Here is a 21410-nt window from a genome sequence, read left to right on the forward strand (position 1 = left end):
AGGTGTTTAGACTGCAACAACCAAAAATTAAAATAAGAATTTATTTGGGAATTAGTGCTTTGGGAGAGACAGCAGAATTCCCAGTGACTCCACCTGAAATTAATGACCAGCTGATCCTGAAGAGGTTGGGAAAAAAAGCTTTGGCTCTTCCAAGGGGAGACAAGATGGAAGGAAAAAGTGAGGGAGGCTCATGCTCCCCTTCCTTACAGCCCACAAACATCCACATGGGAGAGCTCCTGTACTCTGGATGTTCACATTTCTGGATTCACCTTTCAGGGCAGACAAGTCAGGGGGCTGCATTCTGACAGCTCTAATTCCACGTTATTTTCCCTCCATTACATTCTGAACTACCTCCTAACACCTATTCCTACAGCTGCTCCTGCCCCATATCACACTGACAGCAAATTCCCTGCTTAATCTGCCTGCAGAAGAGAAAATGCTCAGCTTATAAATCCAGAATCTGGCTCAGAACTGGCCAGATCTGGGCAGTGATGCAGCAGGAGTGAAATCCCGAAGCACTGCCAGGTGTTAAATGAAAGCCATCCCCCAGGCGTATCCGGAATGCTGTGACTTTTCAAAAATCCAGGATCTGCCCACGGACAGCCAGATGTACCCACAGAAATGAAAAGGGCTGGTGATCAAGATGTTCCACCAAACTGCCAGACTCTCCAGAAGAAAGGGCACATTTTGGAGACTCATCCAAGCCAATCCCACTTCTCCATAACACACAGGATAACCCCAAGGGGGCTGGAGCTTACGATTCCTCCCACAGCGAGGGCTTTCAGCAGGCAGGGCTTCATTTCCAGAGCAAGATGTCCAACTCAAACTACAGCTCCTGACACAGCACCTGCACCATTTTCCTCAGGTTTCTCTGAAATCCCTCTGGTTGCATTTCCAGTATTACTGGAAGGAATGGAAGAGGAATGGAAGCCGAGGCAAATCCACAGCTCGCTCTCCTCTCCTGATCCCTAAAGCCGCTGCCTTGTGCTTGCAGTTGTGCTGCAAACACCCACTGGGAATGGGCTGGGGATTCTATAAGGCCACAGCTGTTTCTCAATTCATTTCTGAAAGGTCTGTGCAACCACTGATGCTCCATCCATCCATCCATCCATCCATCCATCCACTCCTAAAAGCAAGAGCAGACTTGGGAACTCGCTCTGTCCTACTCAAGAGCTGAAATCAGCTCATGGAGAAATCAGTTTAAATGGACAAAAGCTCCACCTGCTCAGGGATCTTGGACAACCAAAGCAGAGAACAACTCTGGTGTCTAAATCCAAGGTAAGAACCAGGTGAGCGTAAGTCAGGAGCAGAGAGGCTCTAAGATCATTCCCTGGGAATCCCTCACTTCCCACACGCACCTCTACTCTTGAGGCACTAAATGCATTCAGTGCCCATCACAACTCCCACATTTCCCACGGGAACATCCCAAGGGCAGCAGGGGCAGAGATCAGCCCCTCTGCACAGGGCTTGTCCGTGCAGCCCTGACCAAACTGCTGCTCCATTCTGCCCGGAGATGGCTCCCTCGGCTTCCAACAGCAGCAGCCACAAGGAGAGCACAAGGAGAGCTTTGTCCCATGCTCCACAGCCAGAGCAGAGCCATGAAAGCCTCTCCTTTGTGCTTGGGCAGATCCCAAAGGCAGGCCAGACACAGCCCACACACTCACTGCTCTCCCTGGCACTCCTGAGAAACCACTTTTCCTCCTGCTGTCAAATCCTTCCGACCCCAAAAGGAGCTGCAGCCAGCAGTACAAGTTCCCAGCAGAAATCCTTCCCTTCCCCAGTTATTTTCTTCCTTGGTTTCATTAAAATGTCAGTGATGACTGAACAACAATGAGGCACTGAGGGGAGAAATCTTTCCTTGCAATGGCAACTGTAGGCAAAGTACCTCTTGTCTTCCTCAGCACCTCAAAAAACTGGGAATGATGTGGGCAGCAGGAGGAAATAACAAGCACAAAACACAACGAATAAGCACCAAAATCCAGCACAATTTCATCTGAAGGAATCCACAAACTTTCAAGAGGCAACTGATAAAACAGAAAATCAACATGAAACGATACGCACAGAGGAAAAAACTCAGCCCAGAAGATCTGCACCATCAGGCTTCACACAGCCTGCGTGGAGAGGCAGGAAAATAACTGGGAATATTTCCATTAAAGTGGCCATTTGGGATGCGGTGGAAAAGAGGAAGATGATGGTGTGTGCTGCTGTGTGTAGAAGAAAGAATGCAAAGGACCATCCCACCAGCACAAAGCCACACCACTCTCACAGCTTGTGTCCTGCACTGAATCCCTCCACTTTTGTCTGAAAAACTGCAAGGAAGAGGGAGAAGAATATTGGAAAGACAACATGGGTGGTGAGAGACAATACATTATTCCCCTGTGACAGAAGATAATAAAGGATTCTTCAGCAAGGCAATTAGTCACTAGAGAGAAATATGACAGAAAAAAAAATGTAATTTTTTAAAAATAAATGTGAACAATGTTCTCTGATCGCTTCCCCAAAGAGCTGGGCCATCAAATCCACCCCAAAAAGCTTTAGAACCTCTGCTGCTTGTTCTCCTCAGGGTAAATTCAATTAGCATAAAGAAAGACTGCAATTAAGCCAGCTTGTGACCACTTCAGAGCTGGAAAGGGAATAATTTCCTGTTCTATTCGTGGCAGAAAACAGTAATTTGTGTGCTGATAAAGGGAGTTACATATTCACTCCCAAGAAATCCCACACCTCCCACATGCTGCTCTGCTGCTTCCTTTCTCCAGCTGCCCTGGAGAATTGGAACCAAGATGGAGCTGAGCCTCATCCCTGTTTGGGAAAGGGGTCTGAGGGGCCAAGAATTGTGCCAAACTTGGAATTCCAAGGCAAAACTGTCAATATTTGGATGCTGGAGTAGAACCTGGCTTTGTGAAATATAAATGTTAAGATTCACCCTGGCAACTAAACCCCATTCATTCAAAGACGTTTAGCCAGCAGATAAGAGCCCAGCCCCATGATCTGCTGGAGATTTTCCTGCTCCCAAATCCTCCTTCCAATCAAACTGAGAGCAGTAATTCACTACCAACAGATGAAATACAGTTTAAGATGATGAAGGCATTTATTCAGATGCCAGCAGTTCAAAACAATTCCTCAAGCAAATTTACTCATTGCAAGTGCACAGATCTTGTTTGGCAAAGACACTCAGCACAGCAACTCTCTTCCCAATAATTTTCATTAAAGAAGAAAAAAAAAAATCCCTTTTACTCTAATTTAAGTGCTGTCAATCCTTCCGTGCAACTGCTGACAAACACCATTCACAGAGGAATTCACCAGGGTAACAGAAAAGCACATTCCCTTATCTCCAAATACCCGTGCCACTCCTCAAACTCTCTTTTGGAGTCATTTTTATAAAGGACGTTTAAAAATCCCCCACACGAGCTGCAAGCACAGCCTGCTCATCCAGGCTGAAGGGAGCAAGGTCCTTCCCCCCTCTCCTGCCTCCTCCCTGAAGCCCCGTGCAGAAATGTTGGTCCCAACAGCTTGGCTGAACTGCAGATCATCTTTTAGCACGGAACAAACACATAAAATATCTCTGTTTAAATAAAAAAGAGCCACGTGCTGCTGTGTCCCTCCATGTCCAAGCCAAGGGCCCTGCAGGGGGATGAGAGCAGAGCCAGCAGTGCCAGAAAACACTTCCAGGAGACTCTAAAAGCCTGTCTGCTGAGAGTGATGGATCTCCTTCCTCCAGAACTAAGTGGAAAATAGGGAATTTGGCACAGCACCAAGCCCACACTCCCAGGCCTGACTGACGGAGTCAAACACATCCCCTCTTGCCTCAAAAGCAGCTCCACTTGGGAGCTTTCCTCCAGAACTCTTCAGAGAGAAATGCATAATTAAGTTGCTGTAAGATACCCCAGATTTATTCCTACCATCACAACCAAACCTACTGTCTGTCAAGTTATTCCTTGCACCAAGTAAGCAAAGCTGTTAAGAAGGGCCTTTTATGGAAAAACACCACCAGTGTGGCACAGTGCAAGTAACAGCAAAGAAGTTTGGGGGGGGTTTGTATTTTTTCTTTTTAACAGCAGCTCAGCTCACAAAAACCTCCAGGTCCTTTTCTTATGCTTCCTAAAAGCAAGAAGTAAAAAGTCACTTACCACTGGTGGCACTCAGCACTTTGATCCCATTTCTGCAAGGCAAGTTCCAGCTCTTCCTTCCCTGGAACAAAAAAAAAGCAGTCAGAGGTAAGAAATTCAGTTGCTTTCTCTCCCAGTTTCTTTCTCTGAGGCTGTCGGAGTAACAGAACAGCATAAAAGTCATATATTTGTCAATTTGATAATACATTTGGCTTGGAAACATCCCATACATAATTTTATCCTCTGGCAGGTTCAAAAAAGCTGAAAACTAAGCACCTATTGATGGCTAAAAGGACAACATAAAACTTAGAACTCCATGTTTAAATGGCTCCACTGATGCCCAGAAAAGAGTCATTGTATTAGCTACAGTATTAACTAACTCTATTTAGTTATGTGCATAATAAATAAAATAAATTATTAAGATTATAGAAATAGAAATAGAAATTAACAGAAATTATTTAGATTAGTATCTTTTATTGCACATCTTAACTGTAATAAAGATGGTTTTTTCTCTATTCTGACTCACCTAAAATCTTGCAGACACCTTTGAGGTGGTAAAGAACAAAGAGGGAATGAAGTCAAAGAGAATTTAAAAACAGGTATTGCTTTTATATCTGCACGTGCTGGCAACAGAGAAAATCCAGTGTACTGTCACCCTGATTTTCTAAGACTTTGCTAAGCCTTCTGATGTTTGCATTCTTGTAACAAACTTTCTCACACACAGTTCTGTAAACAACTTATGTTTTGCATTCTTTCATGGAGGAGGAGAGAATTGATGGACTCTTGGTCTGTCCAGTGTCATTGGAGAGGTGGCACTGTCACCCTCCAATCCACTGTCACTTTTGGAAAACTATAAATGTTGGAGTCAGAAAATAAAGGTCCCTCTTTTTTGTTCACCTGGAGAGCAGCAGTGTCCGTGTCGTCTTTTCGTGTCGTATTACGACAGTGTACTACAGCAAAGCTTGTTTATTTTACATTTATGGTTTATTTTAGTACCACAGAGAAATGGATGACAGGTTTGAGAAACAACTTTGCCAGCTCTAAGCAGGTCTCAGCCTATTTAGACTCTTTCAGAAAGCTCTGGTTTTAAACACAAAAAAGTCGTTTAAAGCGCTGCTTCCCACCCCCTCCAAAAACCAGATTCCAGGGAAAACCAATAAAACCACGGCCCTGCAGGCGGGCGGAGGGGCCGTGCAGCTGAGTGGCAGCCCTCCTTTGGGGCAGCAGGAACTCCTTACCCCCTGTGGCATAGGACTTCCTCTCGTCCTTGTCCTCCGTCAGCTCCCACATGTCGCAGTGCGCCCGCGCCAGGCGCCACAGGAACTCCCGCTGCCCCGCGTACTGCAGGGAACACAAACACCCCACACACCCACGTCAGCTCGGGGGCAAAGGCTGGGCAGGGCACTCGCAGATCAAGTCATGCAGGGGTTTCTCTAAGCCTTAAAGTGCCCCAATTCCAAAGGAAGCAGAGTGGAACCACGGCGAGGGCAAGTTTAGAACTCGGCGCTGCAGAGGAGTTCCCTGTGCTGGGAACTGCAGGGGCACCTCCAGCCCTGCGCCCAGCTCTGAGATTCCCAGGTCAGAAAGGCAGGGAGGGAGGGGATGGAGCATGTCCAGGGAAGGGAACAGAGCTGAGGGGACTCAGCCTGGAGAGAAGGAGGCTCAGGAGTGACCTTTTCTCCCTCCACAACTCCCTGACAGGAGGGGGCAGCCAGGGGGAACTGGGCTCTGCTCCCAAGGAACAAGGGATAGGACAAGAGAAAATGGCCTCAAGTTGTGCCAGGGCAGGTTTAGGTTGGACACCAGGAGGAATTTCTTCCTGGAAAGGGTGGTCAGGCAATGGAAGGGGCTGCCCAGGGTGGAATAGAGTCCCCAGATCTGGACATGTCCAAGGAATGACTGGACATGGCACTCAGTGCTCTGGGCTAGGTGACAAAGTGGGGATCATTTCCAGGTTGGACTTTGAGTGAAGAAATCCCCCCTGACATCCAAGCTGACCCTCCCCTGGTGCTGGAAAATACAACAAGGCACCTATACCACCAGCTTGTTGTTGAGGAGCAGCTGGAAGCCCTCTCTCCTGTCCTGCTCATCGCCGCTGTGCAGGCGGTCAGCCTGCTCCAGGAGCTGCCCCAGCCCCTCCTCCAGCGAGGCCTCGGGCAGCTGAGGGCTCTCATCCTCGGGGAGCAGCTCTAGGGAGTCCGTGTGCACGGTGTCACAGCTGTCACCCTCAGGGAGCAGCTCCAGGGAGTCCCTGTGCACGGTGTCACAGCTGTCACCCTCGGGGAGCAGCTCCAGCGAGTCCCTGTGCATGGTGTCACAGCTGTCACCCTCGGGGAGCAGCTCCAGCGAGTCCCTGTGCATGGTCCTCATGGTGTCACAGCTGTCACCCTCGGGGAGCAGTTCCAGCGAGTCCCTGCGCATGGTCCTCACGGTGTCACAGCTCACTTCGTCCTCGCTCTCCCGCTCCGACTCCCGCTCCGACTCCCGCTCGTAGTCGGACTCGGCGTTGGCCGTGGTGTAACTTTGGGGGAAGAAAACATCACCAAAGCAGTTTGAGGAGAGGAGAGGAAGAGTATCTCGGCTTATCCCAGAGAAAACTGCACAACCCAAGTGTCTCACACGACCTCATTTCTCGCATCACCCTCAGAAAGCCGAAGGATGAAGGTGACAATACAGTTAAGTGCCAAGTCAGTTTTGAGCAACCTGGTCTACGGAAGGTGCAGGGGTGGCACTGGATGAGCTTTAAGGTCCCTTCCCATCCAAACCATTCCAGGATTCTAACTGTCCCCACCTCCCCTGCACACCCTGTCAGCTCCTCCTAACCTCACTGATCCTGTAAAGCTCAGATCAGAGCTCCTGAAAATGGAGAAAATTAAGCTCCCCCAGCATTAAAGACGGGAATTTAAAATTTGATATTTAAACTGGGGTAACACAGTGGCACCACAGCAGGAGGGAGCCTACTTACAGAGCTGATTCCTTTCCAAACAAGACTATCTCTCTCGTTTGGAAAGGAATCCAATCTTCACTTTCACCTGCAAGCTCTTAACTACAGAGCAGGCACCAATCAGCAGCCATTTCAAAATGTGCACTTGAACACAGGGGCTCTGTTGATTTAGGTCAGTAAGTGCCCAAGAGAACTTCAGCAGTTCTGCTGGATCTGAGCTCCCTGCTGTAGGAATGTGCCCCCTATGGACAGAGTGACAGAACCTTCCTCTGTCCCCCAAAAAGGAAAGAGCCCAGAAGTTTCTCCCAGTGATCAGGTAGAAAAGTCACTGATAGGACCTTGGGGACTTCACCTCAAGTTTGGGGACAGCTAATTGGCCATGAGCCAAAAGGTCCCGCCTGGGCCATTGAGTAGAAAAGGACAGAACAAAGAAGCCAAATCGCTTTTGTGAGGGGTCTTTACCAGGAGCACAAGCTTGTGGCACCTGGATCGCTTTGAGTTTGTTATTTTGCCTTTATTAAACCTTTTTTGTTCCTGACGCTGTCACATCAGCCTCCTGCTCCTTTTATGCCTCCTGATGAAAGCTGAGCTATTCTGGGGTGTAGTGTTGGGGTCTTGAGAGCTCATCAGATCAGCTCAAACCCCCCGGACAAAACGCTACACTCTGCACTCTGGGGGCACTGGGTACCTCCCCCTGTGCTTCTCTCTGTCCTGGCAGATTGCTCCTCCCAGGGACAGCCCTGCAGCCCTGCCTTTGTCTGGGGACACAGATATGTGACCGCAGCCCCCTATCTGAAGGAGGCAGTGACAGGGCTTTGCCCACACACAGATAACAAGACACGTCTGGCTATCAAAGCTTCCTGAGAGCCACCCCTAGTTCTCAAGAATTCCCCTCTCTGCTCCCTCACTGCAGCCTCCAACCCTCACCCAGACTTTCAAAAGCCCACCACGTCGTCCTGAAACATTTTAAGGCAAGAAATAAAGCATCAGCCCCACACTGCAAAGGCAGGAAAGCAAGGATGCCATGCTGGAGATGACACTGAATTAATGGATAACCAGCACAAGGGTAGGTGACTCTGGCACGGCTCTGCCTCAGATTAAAAGCCTCATTTATTTACATTTCTTAATATTAATGACATTATCAGTTCTCTAGACCACCTCATTTCCAGTAATTAAACACAAACTCCTCCAACTCCCTGATTTGCCCATCCTAACCCCCAACATTTTACTGCCAAGATTTCAGCCCTTCAGCTCAAAAACCAACCGTGTTTTCTGCCCCCACGAGATTCTGCCACTTCAAAAAGCAAGGAAACCCAAAGTTTTCAGGGAGATTAAAGGGTTTAAGTGTTACCAGCCTGTTTTCCTGAGTTTACAATGATGGAAAGCCCTGGAATGCTTTAATATGGCAATCCTGAAGGAAAACAGAGCCCATGGGAAGAGGAGGTGAAGAAGCCCAAAACCCAAAGCCACGCAGGGAAATTAAGCAGCCCAACCCCCCTGAAAACTCCAGGGAGATTTTTGGGAATTGTGTCTGAAATCGGAGAAGCAGCTCATGCCCACGTGGCTCACAAAATAAAGCTGAAATTGGGGGTTCTCTGTTCTGAATTCCACCAAAAGAATTCAGCAAGGAACACCCAGCTGAAACCCATCTGTTGGCAACAGGCTCATTCCTCCTCCCAGCGCCGGCTCCAAGGCTTCAATTTTCCAAAATGTGCATTTCCTACCGTGAAAATGACACTTTTCAAGCACTTTCACATCCCCAGCAGACAACACTGCACACTGCAGGCAGCTGCCCCTGGCCTGACTGATATTTTTACACCTCTCTGTGCAGGACCAAAGAGAGGCATTACCTAAGATTCCAGCTTTAAATCAGGTGAGAGCTGCTAATCCACCGATCCCCACACTGGTCATTACAGCTAATTACAGATGTTAATTAAAAGGTAAGGACTCCACCAAGCACCACTGCATTCCCAATAAATTCATGAGGTTTTGCAGTGAAATACACCCCCGTCCCCTCAGGAGGTGCCTTTTCTGTGACTCTGAATTCTTGGCCTCTGTCACAGCTCACAAATTTCTGTGATCTGAGGACAGCCAGGGCTGGGATGTATGGCCAAAACCCCCCTTTCCAGCAGGAAACACAAACCCTTGTCCCCCCTGGTGACTCAGAGCATCTGCTGTTACCCAAACACCCGAGCTCTGCCTTCAGAACCAACTCCACAGCTCTACAATCTGTCCCGCAGCCTCGTTACCTATTACACCACCATGAATCACTCCCTCCCTAATTTCCCTCTCATCCCAACACCCACTTGAGCTGAATGAAGCTCTACAACCCCAATGATATCACCCTCGCCAGCTCTCAGTTATTAGAGACAAACACGAGCTTAGGGCAGTCCCAAATCCCTGTCCTTTGTCCCGGCAGGACAAATCCCTGCTGAAATGCCAGCTGGCACCAGCCCCCAGATCATTTGGCTGCCCAAATTCCCCCATTGCTTCAAAAATGAAATGCTCCCACTGCTCTAAAAGCCCTCTTTCAATGACATCTCATCCCAACTGCTCTGGGAAAGCGCACATAGCAGCAGCTTTTTTTGGGACACACTTCCATGCCCCAAAAGCTACAGCAGTGGTCAGATTCACAAAGCAGAGAATTCACAGATCAGTGCACAAAGGAGCAGCATTTCCTCAGAAAATCAGTAGTCACAGGGGCAGGAGAACTTGTTACCTGTCTAACTATACAACCTGCAGCTAGACTGGCATTTTTAATGATGTTCTCACCCCACACAGAATTTTCTGTCATGTGCAGGGCCAGGAGTTGGATTTGGATGATCCTCCCGGGTCCCTTCCACCTCAGGATATTTGCTGATTCATTGAATTGATCAATAATATAATTATAACTATAATATAATCTGGAAATTTGATTTCCAAACTCTCTCACTCCATTGCCAGGCTGGACTCGTACTTCCCTTCCCTCTGCAAGGTTCCTTAATCAAATTGTTTCTTTAAAACCCCTCAACATTTTTTTTCCTTTCTCTTAAAGGATCATTGCAGATCTCTCAGTCTGGCCCTGGCAGTAACACACTTCCTGTAACAAAACCAAATTAAAACAGGCTGTAGGGGAAGAAAATTCCCTTCTTTCTGTTCTAAACTGCCCAGACCTGGCACCAAATCCCCTAAAACATCTGTCCCAGTGCTCTGCTTACCCCCCTTCACTCTCTCCATCGTCTGTGTTGGGATTCCTTGAGCTGGCTGTGAAATAAATGGAGCTGGAGCCTGTGGAGTCACTTCTCTCCCTGGCGAAGGGGAACTTCCTCCGGCGAGCCACACGCTGGGTTTCTTCCAGGTGCGTCCTGGAGGCAAAGAAAAAGGAAGAGAAACAAATATTTGGTAGTGAAATATCTACTATTCCCCTTCTCCTCTCCAGCAAACTCCACCCAATTCCCTTTCCAGGCAAAGAATTCACCAGGTGGTTCACTGCTGTTTAGACAAACTCAAATGGAGCTGATATTGTGTTCCATATATTATATATTATATATTATATACTATATACTATATACTATATATTATATATTATACAATAGAATGAATATAATATATTATATAAAATACATTATATAATCTATTATCTTAAACTAATATTATATTAATATATTATCTATATTATATATTATTTATATAATATATAATGTACTATATTAATATAGTATCTATTATTTATTAATATATCATCTATATTAGATAATATATACAAATGTTATCTAATATAATGTATTATATAAAGTACATTATATAAAAAGTATATAAAAATTGTATAAAATACAATTATGTAATACAATGTATACATTAATATATTATTATAACATTAATATACTATAATGTACTTAATATAATATAATAAGTCATATTATGTATTGATGTATTGTTATTATAGGCTTATATTATATAATATATAAAGTATATTGTAGAATATATAATATATAGTTATATGATGTATATCATACATATAATGTATAAATACAATTTATAAATTATAATATATATTTATATATAAAAAATATAAATATAATTTATATATTTATAAATTGTAATATATACTATATAACATAATGTATCTAATAGAATATATCTGCAGCTAAAGGAAATCCTTCTCCATGGACAATCCTTACAGAATCCATAGATTTGCTGTCCATCCAGCCCCTACAAAAGCAACTGGAGTGACAGAACGGGTTCAGACTGGAAGAGGGGAAAACTTAGGTCGGATTTAGGGAATGAATGTTTCCCTGTGAGGGCGGTGCAGCACTGGAATGGATTTCCCAGGGAAGCTGTGGCTCCCCATCCCTGGAAGCGTTCCAGGCCCGGCTGGAGCAGCCCGGGCTAGCGGAAGGTGTCCCTGCCCATGGCTGGGCGGGCTCTGAGGTCCCTCCCGGGCATTCCCAGCTCCAGGGATGCCGCGGCTGTTTCCCAGGAGAGAGGGGCGCAGTACCTGACTTCCCCCACGATCTCCACGGCCAGGTCCTGCAGGCTGTTCCGCAGCTCCTCCACCTCCTTCCTCAGCTCGGCCACGTTGCTCACCACGAAGTCCAGGCGCTCCAGCAGCTCCAGCTGCTCGTCCTGCCGGAGCAGCGCGGGGCTGGCCGCGGCTCCATCGGGCACCGCCGGGCCTGCGGCACAGCACAGCGACAGGGGCGTCACAGCCCAGCGGGAAAGGGTTCCGGGGACAGGGAAATGGGCACGGCTCTGCTGGCGGGGTGTAGGAGGCCTGGCGTTGGTAGGGACACCGAGGGGATCAGAGGAAGGCCGGGGGAGCTGGGGTTGTTCAGCCTGGAGGAGTGAAGGCTCCGTGCTGACCCAGCTGTCCCTTGAAGGAGCGCGAAGGAAAAACGGAAAAGAAACTCTTTGCGAGGGCCTGGAGTGACAGGACAAAGGGGAATAACTCCAGACTAGGAAAGGGGAGAGTTAGGTGGGGTATTGGAAGGAATCTCTCCCTGGGAGGGCGCTCAGGATCTGGCACAGGGTGCCCAGAGAAGCTGGGGCTTCCCCATCCCTGGAAGTGTCCAAGGCCAGGCTGGACGGGGCTTGGAGCAGCCTGGGACAGTGGAAGGTGGCCTTGTCCAAGGCAGGGGGTAGGACGGGATGAGCTCTAAGGTCCCTTCCCACCCAAACCATTCCAGGATCCCATTATTCTGTGATCACTGTGAAAAACACAGTTTCATTTTCTGTTCCCCAAGTTTTGCACAGACATGGATGAAACCCAGCAAGTTCAGGGTTCCGAAGCAGCACTTCTGAAAGCCCAACACCCCAAACCTCACTCCCCCCTAACCCGGCCCCGTTCCCCTGTTCCAGCCCCGCTCCCCCATTCCAACCCCTGTTCTCCCCTACTCCAGCCCCATTCTTCCTCTTCCAACCCCAATTCCCGCATTACAACCCCACTGCCCCCGTTTCAACCCCGTTCTTCCAACTCTAATAGTGTTTTCCACTCTTCCTATTCCAAACCCCACTCGTCTCCATTCCAACCCCACTCCATTTCCCCCATTCCAGCCCCGTGCCTCCCTATCCCATGTGCCCCATTCCAGCCCCATTCCCTCCATTCCAAGCCCAGCTCCACCCACATTCCTCTCCATTCCAGCCCCATTCCATTTCCCCCATTCCAGCCCTGTGCCCCACTCCTCTCCATTTCAGCCCCATCTCCAGCCCCATTCCTCTCCATTCCAGCTCCAGCCACATTCCCTCCATTCCAACCCCAGCTCTAGCCCCATTCCCTCTATTCCAGCCCCAGCTCCAGCCACATTCCCCTCTATTCCAGCCCCAGCTCCACCACATTCCTCTCCATTCCAGCCCCAGCTGTAGCCCCATTCCCTCCATTCCAGCCCCACCTCCAGCCACATTCCTCTCCATTCCAGCCCCAGCTGTAGCCCCATTCCCTCTATTCCAGCCCCAGCTGTAGCTCCATTGCCTCCATTCCAGCCCCAGCTCTAGCCCCATTCCCTCCATTCCATTCCCAGCTCTAGCCACATTCCCTCCATTTCAGCCCCAGCTCCAGCCCCATTCCCTCTATTCCAACCCCATTCCCCTCATCCCCGACCCGGCTCCCGCCGCTCGATCCCGCTCGTACCGCGGGTGGGCGGCCCCGCCGCCTCCCTGGAGCGGCGGCGGATGACCCAGAGGACGCCGAGGCAGAGGCCGGCCCCCGCCGCCAGCCCCAGCGCCACCCCCAGCCGGGGCCCGGCCCGGGCCGGCTCCGCCACCGGCACCACCATGGCCGCTCCGGCCGCGCGGCGCGGCGCGATGGCGTCACTGAGACGCGACGAGGGAGGAGGGAAAGGGGGTGGTATATCGGCGCGTGACGTCATCGGCGCGCGAAGCGGCGAGGCCACGCCCACGGCGGTGCGCCCCTGTGGGGACACCGGGACAGGGACGGGGACACGAGCCGGGGCCACCCTCCGCGGGGGTTACCGCCCGCCCCCAGGCCACGGAGCCGCGAAATGTCCCGGGGAAAACCCCCCCAAGACCGCCGGCTGTCCCCTGCTGCCACCTCGGCAGCTGTTCCGCCGCGGTGACAACACCTCGGCCCAATGCAGGGGGCGGGCCGGGGGTGCAGGGGACAGGCCGGGGGTCCCCGCACAGCCCGACGCTCTGTGGGCGCTCCCACAGGCGGGAGGAAACCCCGCTGGGTTTGGGGTTCGGCTTCCAGCAGCGAGGGACAAACGTGCCCCAAAACATGGGAATTTGGGGTGCCCAGATGTGGGGAGCTGAGCGGGACAGGGTTGTTGTAGGGGGGGAGCTGGGCATGGGGCTGGCTGTGGGGTTGTGGGCACAGAGAGGCAGCGGGTTTTGGGATGAGATAATGGATTTTAGGTGGAATAGGCCAAGGAGACAGGAATGGCCAGTCATCCCAAGCATTTGGGGTTGGAATTCTGCCTTCTACAGGAAATGTGGTGCGTGTTTCCATTCCTGGTGGGATTGCCCAGGAAGAACTTCTTCACCCCAGAATCACTGAAACTCGAAATAGCTTTTTTCTGGAAGAGCCAAAGGATTCCTTAGGGAAAGGTGCCAGTCAGGAGAGGGAAAACCAAGCCCTTTGTGTGCTCCCCTGCTCCTGGGGGTTTGGGACAGCAGGATTTGGGCAGAGCCAAAGAAGCTTCTGCTTCCCTCTATCTGAATTATTGGGAGCAATTCCGAGCCAGCCCAGTGCAAGGAGAGCTGGGAGCAGCCAGCTGGGAGCCAGAGGGTGATAAGGTGCTTTGGGATGATGGATGAGATCTGGCTGCCTCCCAGATTTCGGTATCTCCTCAAGAAATTCAATATTAAAATGTTACGTGTAGCTCTGCTCTCATTTCCCTCTTTTTTTTCCTTCCTATCTTTTTTTTTTCCCCAGGAAAGAGCCACATAAGAGTCAGACCCAGAGCCGGGCAGGCTGCCAGAACCCTGGCTAGTTTTCCTTTAATTTCTGGAAAGGTCTGGGTTTCATATCCATATCGTTCCCTGCATAACCACAGAGCACACGTGCCCAGCAGAGGTCCAGAGGGGTCATGGATTATGGGAATTCTGTCAATATCCAGCCCGGCTGGGTGAAATGTGCCCTTGGTTCATTGGGCAACAGGTTTGCACTGGGACAGGAGAGCAGTGAGCAAACATTCCAGCTGTGCCAGGACTTGGGGAAGAGGATGGGAATGATGAAAACAAGCTGATGTTTAACCCGTGGGGGGGAGGCATCCCACAGGGAGCTCCTGGGGTTTGTGGGACCTGCTTTAGGAAGAGGAGTCCAACAGCCTCTGGGGTTTCCTGTATGTCACCAAACCCAACCAACGGGTCAGTGACAATGCCAATAATAACAATTAACAGCAGCAACAATAATAATTATGACCACAACAGCAATTAATAATTAATAGTACATCAATAATAACGGATATGCAGCGCCTCTGCCTGTCCTGGTCTCAGGAAATGGAACGTCTCCAATTAGGAAGGGATTTAAATCCCCCGTGTTCTCAGACAATAACAGTAGGAAAAGAGATTTTTCCCAAAAAATGTTGGTGATGCTGAACACTCTTCTTCAGGGGAATGTTTGGTCAGACTGCGGGGTGGGAGTGGGAATGCTCTGCAGGGCCCACCTGCCTGGCTCCTGCTCCCAGCCCTCACCTCCCTGCTGTTATTTCCTGGTCCTTTATCTCCCTGCTATTAATTTCCGTTTTCTTCGTCTCCCTTATCCATCATCTCCCTGCCCATCATCTCCTGCTTTATTGCCTCTCCGCTCATCATCTCCTGTCCTCCATTTCCCTGCTCATCATCTCCTGCTCCATCCTGTCCCTGCATCTCATCCCCTGCTCCAGCCTCTCCCTGCTCATCATCTCCTGTCCTTTGGCTCCCAGTCCATCATCTCCTGCTCCATCCTCTCCCTGCTCATCATCTCCTGCTCCATCCTCTCCCAGTCCATCATCTCCTGCTCCATCCTCGCCCTGCTCATCCCCTTCTGTCCCCTCCTGCTCCATCACCTTCCAGCCCTTCACCTCCTGCCCATCCCTTCTTGGGACGGCAGCGCCGAGATCCCGAGGGATCCTTCGGAGCCCCCCGGTGCCTCCCGCCCCCAGCCCCCCGAGTCCTCCGGGAGTCTTTCCCCCGCGCTGCCCGGGGGCGGTGGTGGCGGGGCGGGACCGGGGGCGGCCCCGGGCAGGTCCCCCAGGAGCGGCGGCGGGAGCGGCGGAACGGAGATGCCGTACCTGCTCATTAGCACCCAAATCCGCCTGGTGAGTCCCGGCGGGACCCCCGGGGGTGGGGAATTCCGGGGGGACGGGCAGGGACCCACCGGGGCGAGCGGTGAGACCCGCCACCGTCACCGGTGCCTCCGGTGCGATCCCGGCATGGGCTGGCCCTGCTGCTGCTGGGGGGTCGGGGGGTGATGCAGGTTTGGGGGACCCCAGCCCGGCCAGGCTGTGCCCCAGAGGCCGGTGAGAGCCCCCCCGTGAGAGCCCCCGGTGCCCCCAGCCCGGCTCTGCTGCCCCAAAGCCTCCTGTCCCAAACAGCGACTCACTTGGGAAACTTGCGGCTGGATCCCACGAACGCCAAAGGGACGGCCCCTCTTGTCCTCGCAGTTGGTTTTCCCTCGTCCCCAAACAGCAATTCCAGGGTGGAATTGCCTTCCGAGGGGGCGGGCATGGCTGGGGCAGACGGGAGCCGGGCAGTGGCTGGGATCCCTGCCTGGGATCAGTGTCCGGGAGCACTGGTGGGATTGCTGGCTATCCCTGTCAAACAAAGCCACAGAGCAAACGTTACTCCCCGGCGCTGGCAGCACCCACATCCTGCAGGACTCCGTAGGAGCCCACAGCTCTGTGTTTATCTGGGGTTTCCCTTTTCCCAACATCCAGAAGCCTGGATCTGCTGGTGTGGTTTGGGCCAGGAAGCAGGGACAGTGAAAACAGCAAATGAGCAAAGGGACGGAGTTGTGATGGACACTGCTGGTGCCGTCACTGGAGACGTCCCAAAGGAGGAAGCAGTGGATTGGGAATGGGGATGTGTGGGGATGCTGCAGCACCAAAGCATCTGCTGGCAGTGGCATTTGGGCTTGTACAAGTTGACTGAGTGATTATGGATGAGGTACAGGAAGGGACACGTGGATCATGGCACCGGAGGGAGCAGCCTGGAGCAGCAGGGCTCAGTCTGCCCTCCAGAGACTTTGGAAGCTCTGCTCTTTACCAGAGGGGCAAAGCAAACATTTCCAGTGTGAAACTTGGCATTGAGCTGAGGCTGGAACCGTCCCGGGTGAGCAGCTGCACCTTCCTGGCAGTGGCCTGGACTGAGGGCCCCTCCTGGGAACAGGAGGTGGCCATGTCACCACGTGTCACTCACCACTCCGTGCCTGTCCCACAGGAGACTGGGCCCACCATGGTGGGCGACGAGCACTCGGATCCCCACCTCATGAGTATCCTGGGGGCCACAAAGAGGACCACGCTGGGGAACAACTTGTAAGTCCTCCTCTCCTTATTGTCCCAAGAAATGCAGAACATTTTCACTTCTGGAATTCCCCACAGCACCTTCCCCCTGTGCAGTTAATCCCAGGACTCCCATGTCTCCTGTCAATGAGGAAATGCTGCCTGATATTTCACTTGGTTCTTTATTTTCCTTTGCTCTGACCCTGCTTTTGCACCCCTTTCCCTCTCTTGGTGCCATCCTTGCCTTGCTCTGCCTGTGCCTTTCTTGGTGCTGAGACACCAGAATGCTCACCCAGTTCTGTCCATCCTGTCCCTCCCAGCTGCAGTCTGTCTGTCCATCCCATCCTGCTCTCCAGTGCAAGTCAAGGCTTCACCTGAACCAGCCCTTCCCAACAGCTCCCAAGTCTTTTCCATGGGCAGCTGAGCCTTAGGGTTGGAGCTGCTTCCCGTTGTGTCACCCCTGACTCCAGCCTCTCCACTGGCATGTTCCCAAGCTGAATATTTATTCCCAAGTGAATATTTGACACTTCTCCATGTCCCCACCTCTGACCATGCTGAGTTTGACCCCAGCCTTTGGCCAAGTGCCACTCAGAGATGTGACAAGCGTCCTCCTCATGGTTTCCCATTTTTATTTTCTTTTTTTTTCCTCACTTGATATCCCACTTCCTGGTTTTCCCTGGGCTGGGGAAATAAAAAAAACAAACCAAAAACAAAACCAAAACCACAATGGCAAAGCAGAGCAAACCCCCAAATGCAAAAGAACTTGACAGAGAGGAGCAGCTCGATTCCTGCTGTGTCCCGTGTGCTGTGGTGTGGAGTAGGAGGAGGAGGCATTAAAACACAAGGTGCATCTCATCCCAAATGTTCCCAAGCTTCCATCCATGGAGCTGGGAAAACCCTTCTACTCAGCACCAGCCTGGCCAACACCAAGGGCTGGATCCGCGGCTGCTGCAGCGTTAAAAATGGGGTGGGCTCATTTCTCATGGCCCCTTCTGAGCGGGCTAAGAAATATCAATAGAAAGGAGATAAAATACAAGTACTGAGGGCCCCCATGCCAGCTGCATTCCTGGGGGGGTTGCCGGGCTGATCCCTCTCCGTGCTGCTGTTCCCAAGGCCGTGGGTGGGGCAGAGATTGGCAGCAGCTCCAGAGTCGTGCTGCCACCCGCCGCGCGGAGCCCGGAGTTACGAAACGGGATGGGAGACAGAGAAGCACAACAGGCTCCAAGAAGGAACTGCATCCTGAGAGAATCTGGGCAAGGATCCCTGGGATTCAGGTGGAAAAGGAAGGCAAAGACAGATACAAGCCTCTGTGGTGCCTGCCCCGGCAGCTGGGGGAGCTGCAGCACTGGAAGGAACAGAAGCACCACATTCTGCCTGTTTTGGGGAAAGGATAGGAGCTTCCTATGGGATCTCCCTGGTGGATTCGCCACCTTGCTCTCCTCCCTGTGGCCTGGAGCGTTTTGAGCTGCTCTTGCCGCACCTGCTCCTTGGCACGGCCTGTGTCACAGCTGGGAACTCCGCTGCGTCCCTGAAGCAGGTCCCTGCGGCACATCCCTGCGGCACAGCACGTCCTTCCCCACTGCTCAGGCACACACGGGGAAGTCCCCTGGCTGGAATGTGGCTGCTGGCACCCCCGGGAGCACAGCCACGTGCCAGCCCAGCTGCCTCTCCCAGTATCCCAACCAGGGCTGGGAGCTCCAGGATCTGCACTGTGGCCAAGCAGGATTTTCCATCCCCAATTCCTTCATGAGCAGAGCCTGGCTGTGGGTGGTGCAAACCCCCTTCCTGCAGCACCTTCAGCCACAGAACTTTAGCCATGACCTTGGAGGGAGCCTGAAGGAAAAGCCCAGGCAGCACAGAGCTGCTGGGAAACTGGGATGTATAGGTGAAGCTGAAATCCCTGTAATGAGGGAGCTCATGGATTCTGTTCTGCAGCTCTGCACAGACTCATGGCCCCTCATGAAGTCCCACATGCTGTGGGGAGCAGGGATGTGGTCCCTGCCCTCTCACTCGGGGTCAGAGCCCTTGGGGCAGCCAGGTGGGGCAAGGGGTGGGATTTACGTGGAAGAAAAGGCTTTGCAGGTATCCCAGCCCCTCCAACTGGATGCACATGGAGATGGCAGCAGATCTGATACCCACAGTGTGCAATCTTCATTGCCCTCAACACACGGCTGGGATAAAGCCCTGGGAATTCTTACCTCCTGCTTTTAGCTCAGCTACTCAGTTTTTTAGGTTTCTACAAATCCCTGCCTCTGCTACTTCCTCTGAATAGTGGGAATAATATTTACCAGCTCCCACTGCGAATCTGAAGGGTATGTGGCAACCCTCCTGGAGAAAGAACAGACTTCAAAGACACTTATAATAATGCACATTATCTTTACACCACATCTATAATTACAGCCAAGTACAGTCTGTCTTGAGAAACTGGAAAATCTCTCACATCTCAGGTTATTTCGTGCTTTAAAGCACTCCCAGCTCCAGCACGGGTCTGAAATCGAGGCAGGAGAAGCTCTGGAAAGGCTTTTGGATCTTTTTTTATCATTATTAGTAGGAAAAGCAGGAGGAGCTTTGTTCAGGTGCCCAAACAGGATCCCCAGTGATCCTGCAGCCCATCATTATCTGCTTATCCGGCACTGCGAGTCAGCTACAGCTGAGCTGCTCCGGGCCTTATCCCAAAAGTCATGTCAGAGGCAAGGCTGGCACATCCAGTGCCAAAGGTCCCACTGGCCAGCTCAGCTCAGCTCAGCTCAGCTCAGCTGTCCCCAGCCAGTTCAGCCCAGTCTGTGCCTGGTCCCTTCACTGGGGAGCAGTGTCACAGCCCTGGAGCTTCTGGGATTGAGGGGTAGGAATGTGGGAACGTGCTCCAAGCATAGAGCCAGCACAAACCAGTGGGGAATCAGAGCTGGACAAGGATCCCAGTGCCAGCTCCCAGGCACTGCTGGAACAGAGGAGCTTGGGCTCCACCTTGCCTGGCAAATAAATCCTTGCAGGATGGATGACTACTGGCTTTCCAAAGGCTTCCCACCTGCATGAAAGCAGCACTTTGTTCCAATCCCCAAATTCTAACAATCTCTCAAACCCAGCCATCCCACAGACACACTCTGACATAGGTAGAACATTGGGATTTCATTCCTTAGAAACACCTGAATCATTCCTCTCCTCCTCCATGAATTCCCAGGTATGCTAAAAACGTGCTCACCGTGTTTGCCTGTGAACCCTCTGCAGCAGTGTCAGCCCAGTCACCGAGCAGCATGTGGCTCTGGACACCAGCCTCTGAGCCACATTCCCATTCCACCAGATCCTTCCCTCCTGGACAGGATTCCTGTGGTTTGGCACCTCGGGCTGTGCCTTCCCCCGGGCTTAACCGAGGCCCTGTGTCACACACGCCTGTGCCAGGTGTGGCCGCTGGTCTTAGAGGGATCAGGAGCGAGGCAGGCTCACTTCCAGCAAGAAATTCCCATCTCCTCCTCCCCCAGCTCACCTTACTCCCTCCTCTCCCGGGTGCAGCTGTGAGTACTACGTGAACGACGCTCCGCGCGTGGTCCTGGACAAGCTGGAGAGCCTCGGCTACCGCGTGGTCAGCATGACCGGCGTGGGCCAGACCCTGGTCTGGTGCCTCCACAGGGAATAGCCAGGGAGAACCCTGCGTTCCACCCGGACCACGTCCTGCTGGAGATCATCTTATAGGACTGGCAGCAAACTTTCCCCCCTTAATTCCTTCCTGTCCCACACTCCAGGCACTCGGGCAGGGACTGTGCAGAGGCAGAGCTGGACCCAGTGGAATTTTGCCATCCCTGTTCCGTTTCCCAAGAGCAGGGGGAGGAAGGTATGCCCAGAATCTGGCAGAGGGAACAGATGGCTCCAGCTCTGCCTTCAGTGGGATGGCAGTCTGGCAAATTCCAGCTTTTTACATTTTAATCATGAATTCAGCATGCCCTGGAGGAAGCTCAGTAACAGCCCTGTTTGCCTCCTCCCTGGGCTGCCCCAGAGAGCTCCGGGCCTTCTCCTGGGCCAGGAGGTTAGGGAGGGACAGCAAGCATGGACACCATCCCATCTCGTCCCTGAAATCCAAGAAGGAACCACTAAACCTACTCCCAGGGCGCCAAGAATCCCTTCCTTGGCAGCAAGGCCCGCTTCCATCTCAGCAGGGCCACCGAACTTCCAGATCCCAGACTGCCATCCAAGCCTAACACGGGATTCCCAAAGTAACACAGGAAGTATTGTTGTGAGACTATTCCAGGTGCAGGCTCTAATCCCAACACTGCTGGAATGCTTGGGACTGTGAATGGATCCTGCTATGGGGGTAACACCAATAAAACATTGCTCCAAAGAGACCAGTGTCCTTCTGTGGCTGGTTTAAAGCTGTTGTCAAATCCCTCTGGATGCACGGCTCCTGAACGAGCTTTCAGGAATTAAAAGCTCCAAGGTTTGGTGTTCTGATGG

At 51.6% G+C, this 21410-nt stretch overlaps 2 protein-coding genes across 2 annotated transcripts in view; one reads left to right on the forward strand and one right to left on the reverse strand.

Moving 5' to 3' along the window:
- The window catches only part of RMDN3 (regulator of microtubule dynamics 3), a 21041-nt gene extending 7718 nt beyond the window's left edge, over nt 1-13323 (reverse strand). The window contains exons 1-6 of the mRNA XM_038138232.1: nt 13157-13323; nt 11528-11705; nt 10248-10394; nt 6144-6627; nt 5345-5447; nt 4128-4188 (exon numbers count right to left, since the gene is read on the reverse strand). Of these exons, the coding sequence (XP_037994160.1) occupies nt 4128-4188; nt 5345-5447; nt 6144-6627; nt 10248-10394; nt 11528-11705; nt 13157-13301 (1118 nt within the window). The 5' untranslated portion in view covers nt 13302-13323. The remainder of the gene's footprint in view (nt 1-4127; nt 4189-5344; nt 5448-6143; nt 6628-10247; nt 10395-11527; nt 11706-13156) is intronic.
- Nucleotides 13324-15522: 2199 nt separating this feature from the next.
- GCHFR (GTP cyclohydrolase I feedback regulator) lies at nt 15523-21301 on the forward strand. The gene is made up of 3 exons (XM_038138260.1): nt 15523-15785; nt 16906-17000; nt 20475-21301. The coding sequence occupies exons 1-3, from the start codon at nt 15750-15752 to the stop codon at nt 20596-20598; spliced, it is 255 nt and encodes an 84-aa protein (XP_037994188.1). The 5' UTR covers nt 15523-15749; the 3' UTR covers nt 20599-21301.
- Nucleotides 21302-21410: the final 109 nt, after the last annotated feature.

This window comes from Motacilla alba, chromosome 5, assembly GCF_015832195.1.
Source record: "Motacilla alba alba isolate MOTALB_02 chromosome 5, Motacilla_alba_V1.0_pri, whole genome shotgun sequence".
In the NCBI taxonomy this organism is placed as follows: domain Eukaryota; kingdom Metazoa; phylum Chordata; class Aves; order Passeriformes; family Motacillidae; genus Motacilla; species Motacilla alba.

Excerpts from the sequence above, each read along its gene's own strand:
- GCHFR (XM_038138260.1), top strand. The coding sequence starts at position 15,750 with ATGCCGTACCTGCTCATTAGCACCCAAATCCGCCTG. Across the intron at positions 15,786-16,905 it reads TTAGCACCCAAATCCGCCTG|GAGACTGGGCCCACCATGGT; the intron begins GTGAGTCCCGGC and ends CCTGTCCCACAG. Across the intron at positions 17,001-20,474 it reads ACCACGCTGGGGAACAACTT|CTGTGAGTACTACGTGAACG; the intron begins GTAAGTCCTCCT and ends TCCCGGGTGCAG.